At 38.7% G+C, this 23,715-nt stretch overlaps 2 protein-coding genes and 1 long non-coding RNA gene across 3 annotated transcripts; all 3 read right to left on the bottom strand.

Moving 5' to 3' along the window:
• Positions 1–521: 521 nt before the first annotated feature.
• LOC128226959 (uncharacterized) lies at positions 522–4,979 on the bottom strand. The gene is made up of 5 exons (XM_052937092.1): positions 4,867–4,979; positions 4,297–4,458; positions 2,954–3,128; positions 2,168–2,338; positions 522–722 (listed from the first exon to the last, which is right to left on the bottom strand). Exons 2-5 carry the CDS (start codon positions 4,330–4,332, stop codon positions 574–576), a joined length of 531 nt encoding a protein of 176 aa, XP_052793052.1. The 5' UTR covers positions 4,333–4,458; positions 4,867–4,979; the 3' UTR covers positions 522–573.
• Positions 4,787–14,171, bottom strand: LOC128225883 (sushi, von Willebrand factor type A, EGF and pentraxin domain-containing protein 1-like). The gene is made up of 16 exons (XM_052935782.1): positions 14,048–14,171; positions 12,124–12,285; positions 11,612–11,779; positions 11,055–11,228; positions 10,727–10,882; positions 10,311–10,478; positions 9,906–10,073; positions 9,362–9,520; positions 9,034–9,201; positions 8,575–8,742; positions 7,760–7,915; positions 7,067–7,234; positions 6,359–6,532; positions 6,023–6,157; positions 5,685–5,858; positions 4,787–5,040 (listed from the first exon to the last, which is right to left on the bottom strand). Exons 1-16 carry the CDS (start codon positions 14,169–14,171, stop codon positions 4,787–4,789), a joined length of 2,676 nt encoding a protein of 891 aa, XP_052791742.1.
• A 1,966-nt stretch (positions 14,172–16,137) lies between these two features.
• Positions 16,138–17,821, bottom strand: LOC128226961 (uncharacterized). The gene is made up of 3 exons (XR_008259747.1): positions 17,710–17,821; positions 16,863–17,024; positions 16,138–16,278 (listed from the first exon to the last, which is right to left on the bottom strand). It is a non-coding gene; the product is annotated as an uncharacterized LOC128226961 (long non-coding RNA).
• Between the last annotated feature and the right edge of the window lie 5,894 nt (positions 17,822–23,715).

Below are 23,715 nucleotides of genomic sequence, written 5' to 3'. Positions count from 1 at the left end.
AATTGATGTTTTATGCATTCTTCTTAAACCGTTTTTAACGGCCAAAAAAACCATTAATTTTAGAATGGAAATATGAAAATTTGCGATCTGATTTTTTGTCAGCAATCTTTTATCATTTGTTTGCAGATATTTACGCAAAACTTTGCTCTTTCCAAGGCAAAAAAATAAAAAGTAGTACAAATGGTATATCTTTGAGAGTGCAGCTCTAAAGAAAACACTAAATTCTATTCGAATGAGTTAATATCAGTTTGTGTTTAATCAAACGATAATAAAAATGACTTCAACAAAGTTTAGAAAAGTCGTTGCAAACATAATTGCTAGATCGCTCTTAGGAGTGACCCCTTTGATAAATCAGAAAGAAATATTTTGAGGTAAAATGTCATTAAATGTATTTCATGTTAGATAATATATTCATAATAATAATAAAAATGACTTTAACAAAATAAAAAAAAGTCGTTTCAAACATAAATTCGTTTCAATTTCCAACGGCGGACACTGAAGACTCCACATTATCCTCCGTCACTCGTAGAACGTGGATAATGGGCGTGTTGCATCGAACGGGCCTGGTTGGCCTCAGGGTGCCGCGCCCACATAGTTCGAGTCTAGGCACTCCTGATTGTTCGACTGTTGGAGAGGGCGTGGACAGACCACGCCTTCTTCCGTCACCTGCTGTTGATTGAAAGATGCCATGGAAGTCGTCATTTCGTCGACGGGGTTTGGAACTGAAAAAAAATATGACTGTCACAGGATTTTTGAAATATATGCAAAACGCCAGCAGTTTCAATAAAGGATTTAGATGGCATTGTGTCTGTTTTAACTAATTGGTATTCCAGCACAAGTGTTGAATTACTGTCCGCCATGTTTGTTTTCAAAGTGACCTAGTTTTCGGATGAAACGAACCGACGGAGGGTTTTCGATAGTTTCAAAAACTAGTTTCGGTTTTCGTAAAACAAAGGATACATCTGGTTTTCATTTCATTTGAAACTGCCACAGCAAATACACAGTTCGTGAAACAGATATAAACCCATACAAGTTTATTACCAACAAAAACGTTATAAGTGATCAAGAACTGTTGTCTGTGTTCATGTGACACTATTATATTTGGTGAGATTGAGCCGAACCTTCTCGTTGGTGCGTCGCATTCCGAACACCTCGGCCATTTTTATGGAAAACATGTTACCCCAGTGCAAAAGAATAACAGTGTAAAACTAGACTGGTACCCTCATTCTCTTTTTTCGAAAATATTTTTACCAAAAAGTAACGTAGGGGTACCAGTCTATGTAAAACTCCCAAACGCAGAACTGCAGACGGGTAACCTTGTACATAATTCTTCGGTGAGAAAACATCAGTTTTTATCAACACAAACATCACACACTGCATTGTTTATTCTAATCTTAATATAAGTAATAAAAGAAAAGTTGTTTTATGTTACAAAGTATTTCAAAATGGTTGTTTTTATGACAAAATCTTAAATTTGATAAATATTTTTCGCTCTATTACTTAAGTTAAATACTAAACCCATATTTAATAAAAGGAATAATTATAGTTTTGTTCCGTTTAAAGTGACACTCTTATTCAAAATCAATACATACACATGTAAAACAAACATAAATTTTAAGTGGCACACCCTCAACTACTTACTAAATAATGCATTTATAGAAAAAATACTAACTATAAACAATATAATAACCGTGTCATTAAAAAGTGAAAATCGCAAAAATATTAAATGATTGGTGAATGCTTAAAGATTTAATGAGATATGCTATGGTTTTATAAGGTAGCAATACCGTGTTTGCTGCGCATTTCTTTTAAATTAAACTCGACATCCTTCATAAGAACCATTGTTTTCGACATGTGTTCATCCTTTTTGGTATATTAAAACAATTGTATTAAACGTGTTAGATCTTATTCGGGAGAAATAGTGCATCTTTAATTAAAAATAAAAGATGCCAACGGAACAGTGCACCCCTTCAACACTCGGCTAGCCTCGGTCGACAGTGTTGCCTCGGGTTGTCAAGATGAACGGTTTCCCCAAGGGGGCAATATTTATGTACTATGTGTTTTACATACTTTATGTTTTAACCTTTTAGGTTATTTACATGAATTTACTTAAAAGTGAAATCGGATAAAAAAAATTCGAATTTACCATAATGTACAAATAACATACATGTTTTAAGCGAGTACTGCTCGTTACTCTGTTTAATAGTGTTCTTGCAGTAGAAGTATGCCAGTAGCACCGACAGGACAGCAATAATGATGATTGAGATGACGCTGACGGCGATCAGGGCAGCCAGGAGGGAACTTCCACCACCTTCGCCTTCGGATCCACTGTCTGACTCTGTAGTGAATGAAAACAATGAAAAACTAATGCGGTTGAATACAAGGAACTTCTAAGTAAGCTCTAGACAGATCCAACAGGACAAAAACAATGATGCTTCAGATGAAGGTGCCGGTTGCGAGAAAGAGCTCGTTGGGTGACGTTGACGGTTAGGAGACAGGGTTCTAATTTCCGAAGAAACACTGAAAAATAGGTGATGCATGTGTACGTGTCCGCTCTTGACCACCGTCCACCCGCTTGCCTTGCAGCCGTCGGTTAGGACACAACAAGTTGGCGGTGTCTGCAGCCATCCCTGACCGCTGTTTCCACACTCTATGAGGCGCGACCCTTCAAGGCTATACCCGACGTCACACGAGTACACGGCCACTAGTCCGTCCGTCTGAACTGAGCCATCAGTCAGCGGGTCGGGGTCTACACACACTAAACAACGAAATAAAATGATGAACCAGCATGAATTTGTAAGAAATCGACTTGTTTGCACAGCTGTACGTGTCTTCAAAACTACAACAAGAGTATACATTTTATCAGGGAAAGAAGTGTTATGAGGCCCTCATCCTCCCTCCCCTCCTCCATCTCTATCAACCCCTCCCGCACACAGTTTAATGAATTAATTACCACACACGGGTATGTCCGACCATGCACCAGACGTTCCACATGTGACGTTTGTTGACGTCAGTCCACTGTTCCTCAGCACGTAACCGTCACTGCATGTAAACGTCACCGTCGTCGTTAAGGCCGTCTGAAATGGCTGTGACGTCACCGTTTTCGTTTGTAAGTTCAGGACATGCCACTAAACAAGCAAATAATGTTTAAAATGTTGAAAATGATTAAGAATTTTTAATACTTCACAAAACTAGAAGATTTCTGTTGGCGTCATTAACGCCATTTTGGCGTTACTCGTGTAAGCTTGACGTTTTGACATCACGACTATACGTTTAAGCAGTTATGGTTTTTAAAAAATGCTGTTTATAACTGCATTACCAACTATAATGTGCTACAATTTATTTAGGTATTAGTTTGCTGTACCACATTCTGGCGGTCTCGGCGACCACGTGCCGTCAGAGAGGCAGACGAGAGTTGCGGTCCCTGCCAACGTGGTACCGACGTCACACGTGTACGTGTGACTCGTGTGTGTGCCGTCTGAGGAAGTGCTAGTTCTGCCATATGTGACCATGGGCAGGGAGTCACAAGTGGCTGTTATTAAGATGGGCATGGAACAATAGTGGTTACAAAGGAAATCAAAACAGCTGTGTGAAGTTAGCTAAACATACGGCATTGGACATTCCAAATCGAATGTTGTGGTGGCACTACATTGGACATTGGACATTCCAAATCGAATGTTGTGCTGTCACGACATTGGACATTGGACATTCAAAATCGAATGTTGTGCTGGCACGACATTGTACATTAGACATTCAAAAATGAAAGTCGTGCTGGCACGACATTGGACATTGGGATTTCAAATATGAATGTCATGCTAGCACGTCATTGGACATTGGACATTCAAAATCGAATGTTGTGCTGGCACGACATTGGACATTCAAAAATGAATGTCGTGCCAGCACGACATTGGACATTGGACATTCAAAATCGAATGTTGTGCTGGCACGACATTGGACATTGGACATTCAAAATCGAATGTTGTGCTGGCACGACATTGGACATTGGACATTCAAAATCGAATGTTGTGCTGGCCCGAAATTGGACATTGGACATTCAAAAATGAATGTCGTGCCGGCACGACATTGGACATTGGACATTCAAAATCGATTGTTGTGCTGGCACGACATTGGACATTGGACATTCAAAAGTGAAATAATTTTATAAGTTAATACAAAAATATATGATGACGTTATTTCATGATGGTGATGTCCGGATATATCCAACAATTAAAAATATAAGTCACAATATATGGTAGGCAATAAGAACGACATTCTCGGTTTGTTAAGAATTCTTACTGCAATTTGGCAGCGTTGATGCCCAGCCGCCGCCATTTTGATCACACGTCACTGTCTGTGCGCCGACTAATGTGTAGCCAGCGTTACAAGAAAACGCCACCGTCATACCGTCAACTGACACGTTGAATGTCCCGCCAAAGTGTGGTGAAGGGGTTTCGCATACTGAAATATCAAACTTGTTATAACAAGGAAGTATGTTTTTAGAAAAACACGCTTATTCTATAGAAGAGCAGAAAATGGGTTCAAGCACAAGACTTGCATTTAAAAAAGGTTGAAATATGCCGTCGTGTATATCTCAATTCAAAGGACCAAATTCTTTTTAGAATTCTTTTCAACCAACTGTATTTTGAATCAGATTTACCAATCACTTAAAACGATCTTGGATAAAAGTCATCAGCTGGTATTTAACGACAATTGTCCAACAAAAGTAGGTAATGAACTTAATAAATTGATACAAAAAAAATCGTAGTACTGTAAAGTAAAAAAATAATCAATGTAGCTGATTCACTTTCTTCGATATTACTGAAACATCGACAAAACAGCCCATGGCTGAACTTGAACAACGTTTACCACAATCGGAAGGCTCCGCGTCCCATGTACCATCCGGTCCACAAGTCAGGATGGAGGCGCCCTTGACCTTGTACCCGTCAGGACAGTTGTACGTGGCTACTGACTGAGAGCCGTTGGTACTGAGAGTCACCTTACCAGTAGATACCGATATGTCCGTCAGCGTGCCACATAATACTGGAAATAGGCACCATAAATAGACCACACATTTTCATCGAAGAAATTATAAAAATAATATTTACCGCTCAATTCCCATTCCTTAAAGATGCACTATTTCTCCCAAATAAGATGTTAGACAATTAATACACTTGTTTTAACTTACCGAAAAAGATGAATAAATATCGAAAACAATGTTTCTTGTGAAGAAAACCGTGTTTAATTTGAAAGAAAGGTTGCAGCAAACACGGTATTTCTACCATATGAGACGATAGTTGATTTCTGTAAATATTTGAGCACTCACCAGTAATTTAATATCTGTGCGTTTTCAGCTATTAAATATATGGTTACAATCGTGTTATTCATAATTAATATTTCCATAAATTATTTATTTAATAAGAAGTTTAAGATTTATCATTCAAAATTTATATTTGTTACCAGCCCAACTGCGTTCATACACAGTTAATAACTGAATTCAGTATATGATAGGATGTATCGTTTTTCACGAAACGTGTCCATTACGCAAATACAAGTAATGGATTGGATGTGAAAGAAACATCTATGTAATCAGTTTATTTTGATGTGGCAATTTGGTATTGAAACAGGTAAGAGATGATCGTAAAAGATGGTGGTATCAGGTATCAGTAAATTTCGCAATAGCTTACCACAAGCAGGCGTTGTTCCGGAAGTGGTCCATGTTCCGTCCTCCTGACAGACTGGAGTATAACCCCCGGACAACGAGAATCCGACACCGCATAAGAACTGGGCGCTTGTTTGGGTGCCGTCCGTCGACAGCTCTACGCTTCCGGACGAGACCGCGGGTGCGCTTTCGCACTTGGCTGCAAGGAACAGAAAAAATCGACCTTTATTTTGGAACGTAAAAGAAATAGTTCCGAAAACAGGCTTACAACCACGAAACAATTAGTGACGTCAGCCTACATGATATAAATAAGGTATTGCACAGTGCAACAATTAGGCTTCATACTACTTTCGGTTCACTTACTGCAGTTTGGATAAACAAACTCCCACCCAGCTCCATCCGCGTCACATGCGATCTCTGACGTCCCAACCATAGTGTAGCCGGCGTCACATAAAAACTTTACCGTCAAGCCTTCCACAATTGTGGGTGGTTCACAAACTGTTGGAAAAAATCATTTCAGAGTCAAAGAAATTGAAATAAATTGTAAATCTTAGTATATAGTTGTCAGTATTTAACTGTCGTCATAATGTATTCAATCATTATTATTGAAACATGTCTGGATCATATCTGTTTATTAAGTTTAATTTTGTATACCGTGTTTACAAAGTGTATAAGGAGAGTCACATCAAGAGTACACACCACAATCCGACGGCTCTGTGTTCCATACACCGTCCGCTCCACACGTCAGGTTTGTGTCCCCTCTCAAAACGTAGCCATCAGGACACTGGTACGTCGCCGTTGTCACTTCGCCGTCAGAGGTAACAGTCACATTACCCGTGCTTACTGAGAGGGCTGGCAGCGCGGGGCAGCTCACTGCAATTAATGTTTATCCTTGTCAAGTAGAAAAGGCAATGTTGTAAACAGGACCAAATTTAAAAGAAAATATACAAGCGGAGGAATTTTTGAAAATCCGAAGAGAGAAAACCCTTTCCCATCCACCGTCAGCACACATTATCAGAAAAAATAGGCAGCACTTGAATGCCTTGCCTTGTCACAAATCTGGCCAGACTTTTTCCCAACTTGTACCAAGTGGACCGTTTCATCAATAATCATATGAGCAATTCTGGAACTAATAAGGATTTATAACAGTGCAGTACTTCTGTCGTTAATCTCTCCTGTGGGAAATCGTTCCAAGTATTCTTGGTGAAATGAGCCCCTGTTATGGCTACCTGGGGACTTGGTGGGACAGACATGCACACGCGTTATCAAATGCTTTCATGTTTTCAAGAATACAAACACAATGTAAAGTACCCATTGATGCTTTTTCCATTGACATGTCATTGCTTGCCTGATAATATTAAAGTCATGACGTTTTTTAAGAATTGTTTTTTTTTTTCATTTTCATACCACACTCGGGTTCTTCGAACTCCCAGGCGCCACTTGTATCACAGCTGAATGTGGTCAATCCGGACAAAGTTGACCCCGCGTCACAGGAGAAAGTGGCCACCGTGGTCTGACCATCGCTGGTGTATGATATTGACCCGGACGTTAGGTTGGTAAGAGGTGTGCATTGAACTGAAATAGGTAACAATTGTATTGGTATTCTGGCCTTGAACACTATTCTTTTATGTAATGCACGTGATATGTATTATGGACATTGTTAATAGTAATCACAAGGAACCATTTTTCGGTTATCATAATTCAAATTAAGTATGTAGTTTGACTTTTTGACATAAGCTTCTTAAGTCAGTTAAGCTTAAGAAGTTTCGAGAAATTGGGGCCAGGTTTTAACATCTGAGATTTTGACCTTGTAATTTGACAATTGCTGCACTCCGGGTCCATTGTCGTAAAAACAGAGCTACACAAAATCAGTTTACACAAAGTTAAGTTTATTGACCATTTTTTTCTTGGCTGTGACTGCCTTTACTAAAACCTATGTCACATGACATGATGATCTTTCTAGAATTGAACTTCTTCAAACAACTTTCACCTGGGCATATTCAACTACCTACAACAAAGATGTGTCTATCATGCTAACAATTTACAGCCAATGCCTCATTTCTCCCCTGATTATTTTTTCACATAAACTCAACCACCTACCACAAGACGGTGTCACTACGCTCCACCCCGACCCGTCACTTCCGCAGATTCCGCTATCGTTTCCGGTCATAGTGTAGCCTACGTCACATGTGTAGGTGATCGTCTGTCCGGCCGCGTTAACCGCGCCGTTCTCCAGGGCAGCAGGTGTTGTGCAAGCTAAAGTATGAATACATGTAAATAATAAGTTATCTAATTTCTTTATTGGTCAATGTAGCTATTTGTAGCAAATTTATGTATCTTTTCAATTTTTCCGTTTAGAATACGACAGCCTTTGTACATATGAGCGAATGTCGGTGTCGAAGGAAACATTCGGTTTGACGACTTCAAACTTGAAATACACTGAAGACATTTCATATCAGACTAGGAAATTGAAACTTGGGTCGTTCGAAACATCGATTCCTTCGAGGTTTTAGCTCGGACCCGGCGTTGCACGTACAGATACTGTCTGCTCGCGAAATGGGTCTGCCCTGCAGACGAGGGTAAATAATTCACCCTCCCCCAACCGCCAATACATAGACTAAGTATGTATGCAGTGTACATGTACCAGAATATATTATAGTATTCGTTCGTTTATTCTTGTTTATTTTAGCTTGATTAAGACAAAATCTGTCAGCTAATGGGATCATAAGCAGGCACGAGGAATGGTGTCCATTCCGAGAGGTTACGAAAATTCCAGTTAGGGCTCGATCATACAACCTTTGAAGCAAAAACCTTATTTTTTACTCCAATCGGCATGTACGTGTTTCTGTGTTATACATATATTACCAATTTTCACTTATATTCACGACATATATGTATTCATTATTAATAATTACCACAGGTAGGGACGTCGTCTATCCAGTTCCTGTCCTTCCGGCACGTGCTGGTGGAGTTCCCAACAAGGTCGTACCCATCGACACACGTGAATGAGGCCCGGGTGGTCTTACCGTCCGTGGATAGCGTAAAATTACCGCTCGCTGGGACCTCGAGGTCCGGGCATTGGACTGAAATGTTTTATAGAAGAATACAGTTATTTGAAGCATGAGAAGGTAATACAAGTTAGTCTATATAAGTGAAACCCTGGGCCCTATTTCTCGAACAATCGTATGTCTCTTATATCACGTCAGGATCAAGATTAGCTCACTATTTGAATTTTTGTATAAATTATATAGTTTTATCCTGATAAAATGTGTTTAGACTTTTAAAGGAAATTGTTTTACTGAAAATCATGATAAACTATGTTATTGTTTATTAAGTTAAGATGAAGTAAGTAACGTGCAAATTGAAATAATAACCGCATGTGGGGGCGACAGAGCTCCATTGTCCATTCTCCTGACAGTAACTGACCACTGCCCCGCTGATGGTGTACCCGACGTCACAGAAATAGTCGGCGTACGTCTGCAGGCCGTCCGTGGATAGTGTGAAATACCCGTCTGTAAGGTCTATAAGTTGAACGCACTGTGCTGAAAATATGAAAAGCCAGAACATGACTTAGGAAACTTTACTTGCACTAAAACATCACATTTGAAACTATTCTTTGTCAAGGGCGATGAAACCAAATTAACAATTTCAAAACAATGTGCACATTGTATTAAGCTCAACACCCCAAGACAGTAATCTTACCACAAACCGGTTCCGTGCCCATCCAACCGGTTCCATTATCAGAGCACATCCTAACTGAGTATCCCGTTAACGTGTAGTTAACGTCACACCCGTATGTCACTTCCGTCCCGTCGTCTGACTTGATGTAGCCGTTCGCCGGTGCCTCTGCCGACTGGCAACCTATTGAACACAAACATTTAACAATGGATATATCACGCATGTTCTTGTATAATACAAGCTGCATTCATTGATTTCCGTAAAGCCTATGACAAGACTAACAGAAGAAAACATTCGAATTATTTATTTGAAATTTATAGAGATACTAAGATAGCATAATGTTGTAAGTATTGAAGTCCCCACATATTACTGCGTTTCTTTTTATGTGCAGGAGAAAGTGGCCATTTTACATCTTGGTGGTCTAGACAGGGTTACATCTTATTTCCGGTCCTTTTCTATTGGCAAAAAATGATCGTAGAGGATTTACACTTTTCTCATTTTACTTCATGTAGCTAAGCCTTCCGAGCTTCCAAATCAAGTGTTTGCAACATATTTGTCTTCAACTTACTGCAAATCGGTGTAGGGTTAGTCCATATACCGCCCGACTGACAGACCGAGGTATTGTCCCCGGTCATATAATAACCCTCCGCGCAAGAATACATAACTGTCGTGATCTGTCCGTTCGTCTCCTGAATGGCGTGTCCACTTTGAAGTGTTACTAGATCGTCACATTTCACTGCAAACATGCAATGATTAAGTTAAAGATGTTAAGATAATACCGCTTAGGCGTACAAGAGTGAATGCTAAAGTATCACGTTTGAATACTACACATTTGATGGTAGAAATTGTAGCCGGATCAGAAGTATGACTTGTGCACAGTTGATAATTCAACAATACTATGTGCCCCTGAGCAACGCAAATACTAATTACACATGAATAACATAAAACTCTAAATACAAGTTATGTTATTTACCACAGAACGGCGAGCTACCGCTCCATACACCCGATGTATCGCACGTCAAAATTGACGTCCCCGTCATCGTGTGGCCGACACCACAGGCGTACTCGGCGCTCGATATTAGACCGTCCGTGGATACAGTCACCATACCATCCGTTATAGTGGGGACTGTACTACACGATTCTGAATTTACAAAGGGACTCTTTGGCTTGCAATGACGGAGTAATTTTGCACCAAGTGTAAACGACAAATGACACATTTCGCTTTAAATTTATATCGACCATTGTCGCCAAACTAATACAGCAAAGCTGTTTTATATTCGCGTACATACAAAATTCAAATTAGGTTTGAAAATGAATTTAACTTTTATGTCTTGATTTGTACGAGACAAATACAATAGTTTCATAATGATGAAATAGATGCACACTAACTGCACTCAGGGGACGGGCTACTCCATCCCGACTCATCCTTCTGGCACGTTGCTATCGGTGACCCTAACAGGTTGTATCCGGCCTCACACTCGAATTCTGCGTGACTTCCGTTTGCCCACACGGACCCATTGGCAGGACCAAGAGGTTCGTCACATACTGATAAATATAAAAAATAATGTTTAATGTCAACAACAACAACAACAAAAACAACAACAGCCGATCAAATGATGAGCAAGGTCAAATCTGAGTCTCTTAAATCGTCTGCTGTAAAATTTGCGTTTTTCATGTTTTACACAGTACGCGTCATTAAAATCACCTTCAAACTTACGACAATCTGACATTCCCGCGCTCCAAGCACCGTCAGTTCCACACGTCAACGTTGTCTCCCCACTTACAACGTAACCGTCCGGACAGAAATACGTCGCCGTGGTCGATAGGCCGTCAGTGGTCAAATTTATATACGCGGTATTGGTGGAAATAGTGGGTAAATCGGGGCAGGTCACTAAAAGAAAGAAGGTCAATCAAAGGGGATGGTGGCAGCAAAATATATTATGATTCTTCTGCATCTAGTGTCCTTAATGGCAACTTATACTTCATACATCACATGGCAGTCTTAGAACGGTGACATTTTGCCCGCATAATATGCTTTTCATACTCAAACATGATCTCAAAAAAGTGCAACAAAGCATGTTGATTAATGAAACGAAGTTTGAGATGAACGTATTTTTTTATTATTTTTTTCATATATTATGATTTTATGCTATGTCCCGTGAACAAATGCTTCGTTCTGATGGGTCTTGCTGGATGTTAACAATATTACTAAACGACATATCCGAGTATACTACATATCGTAAATGGAGAGTGGCACGCAATTTAATCACAGACCACATGATGGACTCTGCGCCGTCCACGTTCCGTCTTCCGTGCACGAGGGTTGGGAGTCGCCGTCCAGACTCGAACCCACACTGCACGTGTAAACAGCGGTGGTTTGCGCTCCGTCCGTTATCAGTGTGACGTCACCGGACGCAGGTTTGGTAAGGTCCTCGCACTTGACTGTAAAGGTTAGTAATGTAAATGTTTTTTAGAATAATACATACACATGTATCCTGCTAAATCTATGTCTCCCCCTCACGAAATAACTTTTAACTTCATTTTAACAATTTGTATTGTAAATAAAATGTTTATTCTAGGAATAAAAAGTAAACATGTACAGTAGGATGTTGTATGGCTGGGGTTTTGATAGAAACAATGTCAATGTACATACAAGAAGCCGGTTAGTTCATGATATAGATACTATATGAGTGCTGACCATGGTAGAGCTGCCATTACATGTAAACAGACGTCACCGACAGGCCGTCGTCGGAGAGAGTAATGTAACAATATACAAATTAACTTACTGCAGGTGGGATGGTTTATGGCCCAGCCGCCACCGTCCGTATCACAGGAAATAGTCTGTGTCCCCATCATGGTGTAGCCGCCTTCACACGTAAACGTCACAGAGAGGCCGTCAGAGGAGAGGGTGAAGTTACCGCCTGTGGGGACCGGTGGATCCACACATACTATTGTGAAAGCAAAAAGAACTTGTGTTTATGTCTTCAAAGGGGGTTGGCAAATGGTTATTGGTTATATGGAAGTCCTACCAAGAATGACCAGATATGGAGAAGTCGTTCCATGTACACTGCAGTATTTCTAAACAAGAGGGCCAAAATGGCCCTATATCGCTCACCTCAGTAAAACTTTGTGCTATAGACTTGTTGATAATTAAAGGGCAATAACAGGGATTTGGCTTCTCTGATGTATGAAATTGTTACCTCGAGAGTGTTAACAAGGTATTTCCATATTTGGGCTCTGTGACCTAGTTTTTAACCCCAGACGACCCATATTCAAACTTGAGCTAGAAATCATAGAAACAACCTTTCTGACAAATTTTCAGGATATTTGGGCTGAAAATGTTACCTCTAGAGTGTAAGCAAGGTTTTTTATATTTGGGCTCTGTGACCTAGTTTTTGACCCCAGATGACCCATATTCGAACTTGAGCTAGAAATCATAGAAACAACCTTTCTGACAAATTTCCAGGATATTTGGGCTGAAAATGTTTCCTGTAGAGTGTTAACAAGGTATTTCCATATTTGGGCTCTTTGACCTAGTTTTTGACCCCAGATGAGCCATATTCAAACTTGAGCTAGAAATCATCAAAACAACCTTTCTGACATATTTCCAGGATATTTGGGCTGAAAATGTTACCTCTAGAGTGTTAACAAGTTTTTTTTTCCATATTTGGGCTCTGTGACCTAGTTTTTGACCCCAGGTGACCCATATTTGAAATTGAGTTAGAAATCATCGAAACAACCTTTCTGACAAATTTCCAGGATATTTGGGCTGAAAATGTTACCTCTAGAGTGTTAACAAGGTTTTTCCATATTTGGGCTCTGTGACCTAGTTTTTGACCCCAGGTGACCCATATTCGAACTTGAGCTAGAAATCATTAAAACAACATTTCTGACAAATTTCTAGGATATTTGGACTGAAAATGTTACCTCTAGAGTGTTAACAAGGTAATTCTATATATGGGCGCTGTGACCTAGTTTTTGACCCCAGATGACCCATATTCGAACTCGTCCGAGTAATTACTGGGACAAACATCCTGACCAAGTTTCGTGACAATTGAGGCAACAATGTGACCCCTAGAGTGTTAACAAACTAAGTGTGGACGGACGACAGACGACGGACGACGGACAATTATCGATTCTAAAAGCTCACCCTCAGCCTACGGCTAAGGTGAGCTAAAAAGGGCAATGGTCTGAAAAATGCTAGGTCTGGTAGGGATCAAAATTGTTGTTTTTTTGTTTAAGTCAGTCAAAAAAGCAAACAAGTGGTGAATGCTTACCATGACATTTTGGTACATTGTGAATTAAATTACTAGTATTAATTCTGAATGTTCTTAATTGTAATCAATACAAATGGTCAACAGCAATTAAAATCGGAAAATCTGATTATTTTTTTATTTCGCGTCGAAAAAAACCTGCGAAGTCGAGGGGTTTTGCCAGATAGGGTCGGATTGCTCAAAACACAGGTAGTTTTAGGGCTTAGATGCTAATGAAAGGTTAAATATGGTGAGATCAAATGCAACTTGGCAATTGTTACAGAGAGTATCACATAAGCCATATAAAGGCTTGTTGTTTCTATTTTGTATCCTTCTAACGTCCATTATTATCTTAAGGTTCTGTCGTACAGCATCTAGATCGAATCACGCTAAACAAATTGTAGAAAATAGTTTAATGTACAACATTGCAAGTGAAATATCTTCTCATTTTTCTTACCACAATCAGAAGGGCCATAATCCCACGTGCCGTCCGACCCACACGTCAGTATGGGGGAACCTTTCACCTGGTACCCGACTGGACAGTTGTACGTTGCAGAAGTCGCTGTACCATTGGTGCTCATGGTAACGTTTCCGGTTGTGACTGATAGCCGGGATAGGTCATTGCACGATTCTAGGAATAATAATTTCACTTATTTGGAATAAAATATTTTGAACCAAGGGAGGTAATTTGGTTACAATGTGTCACTGAGTTATAGTTGCTATATAGTAGTAGTTCACACACGTTCATATTACCATACTTATACGAATCCTTTGTTAACTTTTAAAGTTCGATAAAGAAGTTCAGCGGTTACCTAAGGTCAAAAGTGCAAAACAATGCTGAGTTTCTAAGGCACAGTCGCATTGGTAACCCTGTTCAATTTTAATATGCATAATTTCGGATAAATGGTGTTCGGATATACGATGTTAAAATGTAAAACTGTTACAGTTTATGCCACGTGATTTTATCATATTTTCAAAAATAGTTTTAAAATCTTTTTGTGAAACAGTTTCTTTTTTTCTAAAGTCATTGATATTAAAGGTTTTGTTTAAATACAGAATGAGAGGAGAGAGGTAGAAGATGTAGAGTAAACAATAGAATGGGAGAGGGGAATAAGAGGAGCAGAAAAATGATGAAAAACGAGAGTATACGGGATGACGGAGGAGGGATTAGAAAGGGGGGGGGAGAGAGAGAGGGGGGAGGGGGATATATGTAGAAGAGAGGACATGAGGGGATATATGTAGAAGAGAGGACATGCGAGAAGAGAGGTGGATTAAAATGAGCACGGGAGACAGGAATAAGATGGTAGAACGGGGAAGGCGAAGTGTCAAGAAGAGGTGGGTTGATGGACAGTAAAGCGGGAAGGATAAGTAGTGGTAATGATAGAAAGAGGGTAACAAGAAATAAGCGCAGGTGGAGAGGGGTGATGCGGAGGAAAAGATAGGAGTAAAGATGAGAGATAACGAGTTGGAGAAGAGAGGAAAAAGAAGAAAACAGGTGGATATAAAAGAATTTTAGTTCTGGTAGTAATAAAGAAGATCGATTGAATACTGAGTTATCGCAGCATGCTCGACCATATTGCTGTTCAGTTGTGAAAAACAGAAGAGAAGGCAGATCACGACCATGTTCGAGCGGTGGCTTTGAGAACCAAGCCCCAATATCACAACAATACGTAAGTCAAATCTCAATCTCAGACTCAACTCATTTAACCACATAAAAGCATATTTTTAATCAATATTTTGTACGTTTTCATTCTTTTTGAAATCATAGTTTTTCAATTGAATGTGTTGATAAAAATGTTGTCAATATATCAAAATAAAATAATTCTAGAGCAAAAAATATACTTGAGTAATTGTATAATGGATTATAACATTCAAACACTATTTTGTATGTGAAATTTTTTCGATTGGAATCTTGAGCAAAGGTTTTAATCAACATATTCTATGATAGAATGCACTCCTCTTAAGGTGTTAAAACATATACGAGTTTTAATAACTTATGATGTTATATGGTAAAATGCGGTGAGATTAAGATTTGACTTAAGTATTTTCGTGATATCGGGCTAGGTTCCCGTTCAAATTCGTCCAAGATTTGAAACCCTCGGACACTTTTTTTGTCATAACGGAAACTTTGAGTTTTATATGGCAAATTCCAATATTACTTTCCGTAGACATGTTATTTGTATAACTTCACGCAGAAGTAGGCAAAGAAATAGACATATTCAGTGAATGAGTCATTGATGCATGAAAATGAGATTGACTTAGTGGGATACTGAAAACCACCCCTAAGTAACCCGTTTTGAATTCACAGTGTGCTTTTGAAAGGAACATAATACAATTTCGTCTCCAGAAAAAATATTTTCCTTATGTTTTAGGTGAAGACTATATGGACGATGTTGGTTTAGGAATAATTGACAATTTGGAAAAAATTAACAGGGGGAAAAACCGCGCCCTCTTTTAAAAAAAGGCTGAGAAACTAAGCATTATATGCCCTTATTAAGCACATATATTACATACGGCATGTATGGGCTTCAGAAGATGTGGACCACGTCCCGTCTGGCTGGCAAGTGGTCGTCCACGCACCGGAAAGGGAGTACCCGACAGCACACAGGAATCTGGCGGTCGTCTCGGTGCCATCTGGACTCAGCTTGAGACTTCCGGATGCAGGGGCCGCCAGATCTTCACATTTGCCTTAAAGGGTTAAATGTTTGGATACACCGATCACTGTTGTTAATGTACATAGATTTGTGAATATTTATGTTTTGACAAAATGATTACTGTAGTCCACGTTCTGAATAGGAACCAAAAAGGTATATTTTAAATAGAACTATATGTAATGATCCGCTTGTCTAAGGTAAATCGGGCAGTACATGTACACATGCTAGTCAATACAATACATTTCAAATACAATACTCATTCATACCATAAACTGCTAATATGGGCGTAGCTGGGACTTCCTCCCCCGTGAATTGGTTAATGGTCTGGATGCAAAATGGTGCGTTTTGGCGCGTAACTTTAACCTTAATTCAAGAGTATTTCATTACGTTCGACCGCCTTCCTACAATAGGCACTTAACTTAATTGAAAAATACGCTCAGTTGCTCTATACCGTAAACCAATGTTAAAATAACCACGTTACTCCTCAGCTTTCTTATTGCAGATTTGGACGTTTTTATTTCACTTATTTTTACTTTTTGGAAAAAAAGTGTCGACCCGGGCCTTCCGTGACTATTGGGGCCACACTGTTGGTTGTAGGATTACATTGCGGTTACTTACTACACTTCGGATACGGACTCTGCCAACCCCCGCCCTCCGTGTCACAGGCTATCTCTGACGCTCAATCCATTGTATACCCCGCCTCGCACGTAAACGTCACAGTTAGGCCGTCACTCGACACCTCGAACGAGCCGCCGTCAACGGCTGTAGGTGGATCACATACTGGGAAAGGAAACATAGGCAGCTTAAGGAATCTGAGATACACATTAGGTAGGTCTCTGATAGCCTGATAATCTAAAGTTTAAATTAAAAAAAATATCATCCCCAATTGGAACATCTCGACCATTATACAACAGTCTATCCCGAAGCTTGCCGGAGATGGCCACGTTGTTTCCATTGCTGTCACCCCATAATTATAATGTTGGTATTTTTATTTGCCTACTGGCAATTAATTTATAAGTATATGACCGAAACTACGTCATATATAAAATTAATGCAGTTTGTATATTTGCCTTTTAATTCATCTGAAATCGGATTTAAACATCATAATGTGTTTATATATATAACCAATTTTTTAAAGTATTTTTTGTTACTGTATTACATTTTTTTTCCTGCCCACGAAACACGTTAGTAACGCGATTGAAAATTGTGGTCTTCAAAGACGATATTTTAGCAAATATCAACTTTTGCTGAAGGGTTCCAGCTTTTGGTATTTTTGTTTTAACACTCCTTATGATTTGCCACACCTTATTTCGTAATTAAAAAAGTGCATTTTACAAACAATGAGCGAGTAACTTTAAACATAACAGGCGTATTTCTACACACATTTCTACATGACGTGAATTCGAAGTATACAAAGTAAAAATATATGTCATAGAGCTTGCAATACAAGTACATGTACACTTACCACAGTCAGAAGTTTCTGCGCTCCAGTTGCCGTCGGCCCCACACGTTAACGTGGACTCGCCGGTAACGACGTAACCATCGGGACAGGAGTACGTTGCTGTTGTTGTAAGGCCGTCAGTGGCGACGGTTAAATTTCCCGTGTTGATAGATATTGCAGGAAGAGAGGAACACCTCACTGAAAAAACAGGAAGAAAACATTAACCACAATGAGACCTTAAACCCGTAAATATTTTAATTTAAAAAAATCAAACGTAAACTAAACGTTGGACGTTTCTTTTTTGGCGTTGAATTAATCTATAAAAACGTACCGCATGTAGGTTCGCTGATTTCCCAACTTCCTGACGTCTGACAAGTAGCGGCGTCTTTGCCGTCCATCGTGTAATATGGGTCACATGTAAACGTGACGGTTGACGTTCCTCCAGTCGATGTCAATTGAACGTTAAGACCAGACGTTGCCGTCAGCTCGTCACACAGGTCTAGAAGGAAATACATTTGAAATGGTTCTGATATGAAGGGTAGGAGAAATAATCAAATCAAGCATCGATAGTGTTTTTATTTTAAAAGGAACATAGATCAATCATAGCAAAACAAGCTTCAACGTTCGTCTGATTTTTGCAAGTTCATCAGGAAAGAGAAATCGAATGATTAAAGTCAGAATTACTGGAGATGCCGTACTTTGCAATTTTCCATGGATGTAATAATATGCAATTCATTTTATTTTACCATCTTAAGCAGTATCAGGCCTCATATCACGAAAATACCTAAAGTCAAATCTCAATCTCAGTCTCAATTTACCACATAACATCAAAAAGTATTAAAAATCATATATGTCTTTAGACCTTTTCAAAGAACAGTCTCTCATAGAACATGTTTATCAAAACCTTTGGCCTTGATTCCAACGAAACAATCATACTGCATAGGGGATATTTGTTTATTTCAGTGTCAGATCGTATTTTATTTCAGGAGTGTTATAGAAAATATAGTTTTTCTATGATCACGAGTGAAATAAAATACGATCTTACACTGAAATAAACAAATTTTCTGTTTCTTTTATGCTTATTTTCCGAGTTTTATAGGATTTTAATTTATTTTCTTAATAACCCCCTTTTTGAAAAGGGTGTTCTTTACGCCGCTACCCTTGGGACGCCTTTCACGCAAAATTATACTATTTATAGCTGGTGACGTCGCTGTCAATTTTCTATTTCCGGTTTGTTGAGAATTTTTTATAGTTAATTATTCGCTCGTTTTTAGTGCAAAGATTTTATGAGCAGTAGTCAACGAAGTTAAATAAGTGCATCAATGTTAAAAAAAATAATAACGAAAACACTTTTATTTTAAGCGGGGCATGAATACATTACCAAATTACTACGCCGCCAATTATTGAATGAAAATTTGAAAGGTCGAGCGTGTAAGCAAAACAATTGCGGATAATCATGGGATATGATAAATTTTTATAGTTTTAGAGTGTGTTTCCTGATACATGGATATTCAGTCATCTTACTGTCTGTGTCAGAGATAAGTCTGTTTTGCTTGACGACAGGTCGATGAGGACCACGCTAGTTTGTTGACAAATTTTGAGGCGTGGGTGGAGAAAAAAAAATCAGTTAATCTGTAAATTGTTATGTGCATTTTCCAGGAAGTTCTTATTAAGAATTACAACGACAAACAGTTCAAAATACATTTGAACGATGGAATAACATTCTTTTTATGTTCGAACAATTGTTTGCGTCTGTTATTTGTTTGGTATGAAAGCAAATATGTTCGAACATTCAACTTCAAGATCAAGAAAAACGTTTGTAAAACAAGATCACAATTTTCTAATAAACGGTAAGTTGTTTACTACCAAACACATATTTATTAAACTTATGTAACATTTCTTTAAATTTTAAATATTTTATGTGCCAACTTTTTCTGGTTCAAAGTGAAGTGTTCTGTTTTGATCAAGGAGAAGTAACTACAATGGATTTGAAAAGTAGTTCTGAAAATTGATATTTTCACTTTTGTTATATCACTGATAAAACTCCATATTTCATCGAAAAGCGAGAAAGAATATGTAGCCTTAAATGTATTTGAGTACATCATAATTTAAAAAAATAAATACGTATTACTCAAGTATACATTTGCCAATTGGCTCTGAATTAAGTTTTCTTTGGAATATTTACAAATGTTTTATCAACATATTCTATTTCATATACATTAATCATAATTTGCTATTATATGGTAAAATGAGTTCAGATGGAAATGGGATTTGACTTAAGTAGTTTTTGTGATATTGGGGGCCAGGTAATGGTCTACGCCTCTTCATGCCGACGACAACACGTACGCGTTGACGATACCTCGAATACTAGTTTTTTTTTTAAAAAAACAAAAAACAGACACACTAGAAAGGAAATCGATGAAAGGGGGATTTGATTATCATTAAAAAAAAACTCACTGCAAGTTGGTTCAGATCCGGACCAACTTGTATTTGTCTGGCACTCCCTCGTTAGATTGCCGACGAGCACGAATCCGATGTCACAACTGTATGTTAACGTTATCCGTCGGTAGACACCGACATCGTACCGTTGGCGATGGAAGACGGCAGTATACAAGCTTAGAAGAAAGGTACATTATAATCATGTTGTCATGTCATAGGATTACAGTAAAACGCCTAAACTAAGAGTTTTCACCTTTGCCTTATTTGGAAATTAATTGAACCTTTTAAAAAATGAGACATACTTTCTTCATTATTCAAAGAATGGAAACGGAGAGATTTTGTTAAATCATCTAACACAGTGCAAGTTAATATTATCAAAGTACCGACCGCACTGAAGGCCGGTGAGTCTATAAAATGCAATTAACATTATGTGCCGACTATTCATGTTCATATTTTCTTATGAAGTAATTTCACGGGCTCTTGTTTTTATGCACGAGAAGAACCATTGTATACTAAATGCATGCCACGTTTAATTGTATACATTAACCTACTGCAAGACGGGTCCTCCTCTGTCCAAGTATGATTACTCTGGCAGACCCGAGTTTGAGGCCCGTCCAGCGAATGCTGATTCGTGCACGTGTAACTGACCGTGGTCACTGCACCGTCTGTGCTGAAAGTCACCTCTCCACCGGAAGGAGCCGTCAACATTGGGCAGCTGACTGTTATTTTTATTTCACAGAATATTTCAATGACAATATAGGCTCGAAATCACATGAACTATTTAGAAAAAAATGACATTTCACGCGATCGACGATAGAATAAACTTACAAAGAGTTCTTTATAGGGTTTTCTAACTAAAAGCTGAAAAACATATATATCAAATACATCAATATAGAGAAATGATAATTTGTTTTTACTTACTGCAAGATTCCCCTGCAAAATAAAACAAAATGATATTAAACTCCAATGATATAAGATATTCGAATTTCTTTTGGAAAATAAAGTAAATTTTGATAAATATGTATACCCGTACTGTATATACATAGAGCAGATAACCTTGTGTCAGGTTCAGTGTGGCGGTCGCTGTCTCCCCACAGCGTCTTGGAGCCACTGAAACATTCTTGCCGTCCGCAGATATTGCCTATAAACACACATACGAGAGAAATATCACCATTCAAATTTAAACGTGAGTAAACAAATTAGATATGTTCGGTGAGTCAAAAATGATATCAACACAAAACAACACAGCTTAATATTTATGACTGACGGAAAACACATGTTTGTCGTAGTTCCTTGCCGTTATATTGTAGTATTGTTTTGAGGCTCCGAATTTACTTTATTCTTGCTCAACATAAAACGCCGTAAACAATCGTAACTAATCGGCGTTCTCCGGCAAACTTCGGAAACCAGGACGAAGTGTCACGATGTGATATCATTGGTTTGACTCATGTGGTGCCCCTCGGCCCCTCCACTAAAACTATTAACATTCAAATCGCTTTATTTACTGTGTTTTTCATAAACGCGCTTTATATGCAACATTTGATTGGTCCAAATATATTTCAAAATCAAACGTATACCGCTATGCAGAAAAATAAGTTTTTCTCGGCGCATTGATTTACTTACTTCATTTCTAATAACAGTGCACCTTACCCTTCTTTGTGCTTGAAGAACAGTTTGAAAACAAGATGGTTTTACCTGAATTATTGAAGTAATATTGGCTTACCAGACATAGATGGCTGAATTGTCTATGACGGCGTCCGCATCGTTGCCGTTAAATACTGTGACATAATAGGTTTCTCCGACAGGTACATTGTCTACGCACCAAACCGTAGGAGAGACTGGAATTAATGTGTTTTATTTAAGGATTGGTCGGATTTTTACTTGCGTTTATGCTGTATGAACGCAGTAGGGTACGCGAGCAAATTCCATGAAGCGCGCTAGCGTTTCTTGGTCATTTGCACGCTAGCCCAAAATATTCTATTGCGCTTCACAATTACAGACAAGAGGCACATCAGTGCCTGTGCTCCACTGGCCAAAAGGTTCAAGCAAAGACCACCTAACGAACATTTTCGTCAAGTTTCATAGAAATACAATCATCAATTTTTGAGGAGAAGTTATTTAAAAATTTGTTTTACTTTAATAGCTCTGGCTGCCATGTTGTGCAGTTGACCGAAATGATTTGGGCAATTTGAGTAAAGGAGCACCAAACAAACATTTCTGTCAAGTTTTATCGAAAAAAGGTCATCGGTTTCGACGACAAGTCGTATAAAGTTTTTTTTATTTTAAGCTCTGGCAGCCAGGGTGTGCAGTGGACTGAAACCATTTAACAAATTTTGGTTAATGACCATCCAAGGAACATTTCTGTTAAGTTTCATCAAAATCTGATCATCGGTTTCTGAGAAGATGTTCTTTAAAGGTTTTTCTATTTTTTTTGCCCTGGCAGCCATGTTGTGCAGCGGACCGGAACCATTTGAGCAATTTTGGTTAAGGACCACCCAAGGAACAATTATGTCAAGTTTCATCAAAATCTGCCTATCCGTTTCAGAGGAGATGTCGTTTAAAGATTTTGCTATTTTTAGCTGTGGCAGCCATATTGTGCAATGGACCAGAACCATTTGAGCATTTTTAATAAAGGACCACCCAAGGAACATTACTGTCAAGTTTCATCAAAATCTGCCGAACCGTTTCAGAGGAGATGTCGTTTAAAGATTTTGCTATTTTTAGCTCTGGCGGCCATATTGTGCAATGGACCGGAACCATTTTAGCAATTTTGGTAAAGGACCATCCAAGGAACATTTCTGTTAAGTTTCATCAAAATCTGATCATCGGTTTCTGAGAAGATGTTCTTTAAAGGTTTTTCTATTTTTTTGCCCTGGCAGCCATGTTGTGCAGCGGACCGGAACCATTTGAGCAATTTTGGTTAAGGACCACCCAAGGAGCAATTCTGTCAAGTTTCATCAAAATCTGCCTATCCGTTTCAGAGGAGATGTCGTTTAAAGATTTTGCTATTTTTAGCTGTGGCGGCCATATTGTGCAATGGACCAGAACCATTTGAGCAATTTTAATAAAGGACCACCCAAGGAACATTACTGTCAAGTTTCATCAAAATCTGCCGAACCGTTTCAGAGGAGATGTCGTTTAAAGATTTTGCTATTTTTAGCTCTGGCGGCCATATTGTGCAATGGACCGGAACCATTTGAACAATTTTGGTAAAGGACTATCCAAGGAACATTTCTATTAAGTTTCATCAAAATCTGATCATCGGTTTCTGAGAAGATGTTCTTTAAAGGTTTTTCTATTTTTTTGCCCTGGCAGCCATGTTGTGCAGCGGACCGGAACCATTTGAGCAATTTTGGTTAAGGACCACCCAAGGAACAATTATGTCAAGTTTCATCAAAATCTGCCTATCCGTTTCAGAGAAAATGTCGTTTAAAGATTTTGCTATTTTTAGCTGTGGCGGCCATATTGTGCAATGGACCAGAACCATTTGAGCAATTTTAATAAAGGACCACCCAAGGAACATTACTGTCAAGTTTCATCAAAATCTGCCGAACCGTTTCAGAGGAGATGTCGTTTAAAGAGTTTGCTATT

This window comes from Mya arenaria, chromosome 3, assembly GCF_026914265.1.
Source record: "Mya arenaria isolate MELC-2E11 chromosome 3, ASM2691426v1".
In the NCBI taxonomy this organism is placed as follows: domain Eukaryota; kingdom Metazoa; phylum Mollusca; class Bivalvia; order Myida; family Myidae; genus Mya; species Mya arenaria.
Note: the sequence above shows the minus strand (reverse complement) of the source record. Positions and strands in the feature narration are given on the sequence as shown.

Bases quoted from the DNA above. Each gene is read 5' to 3' on its own strand.
- LOC128226959 (XM_052937092.1), bottom strand. From the start codon at position 4,332: ATGGCGGCGGCTGGGCATCAACGCTGCCAAATTGCA. The intron at 2,339-2,953 runs GTAATTAATTCA...CATTCACTACAG, and splicing joins GTCGGACATACCCGTGTGTG to AGTCAGACAGTGGATCCGAA. The intron at 723-2,167 runs GTATGTTATTTG...ATTTTTTTTCAG, and splicing joins GCAGTACTCGCTTAAAACAT to TTCCAAACCCCGTCGACGAA.
- LOC128225883 (XM_052935782.1), bottom strand. From the start codon at position 14,171: ATGAGCACCAATGGTACAGCGACTTCTGCAACGTACAACTGTCCAGTC. The intron at 10,883-11,054 runs GTAAGTTTGAAG...TATATTTATCAG, and splicing joins CGCGGGAATGTCAGATTGTC to TATGTGACGAACCTCTTGGT. The intron at 6,533-7,066 runs GTATGAAAATGA...CATTAATTGCAG, and splicing joins GTTCGAAGAACCCGAGTGTG to TGAGCTGCCCCGCGCTGCCA.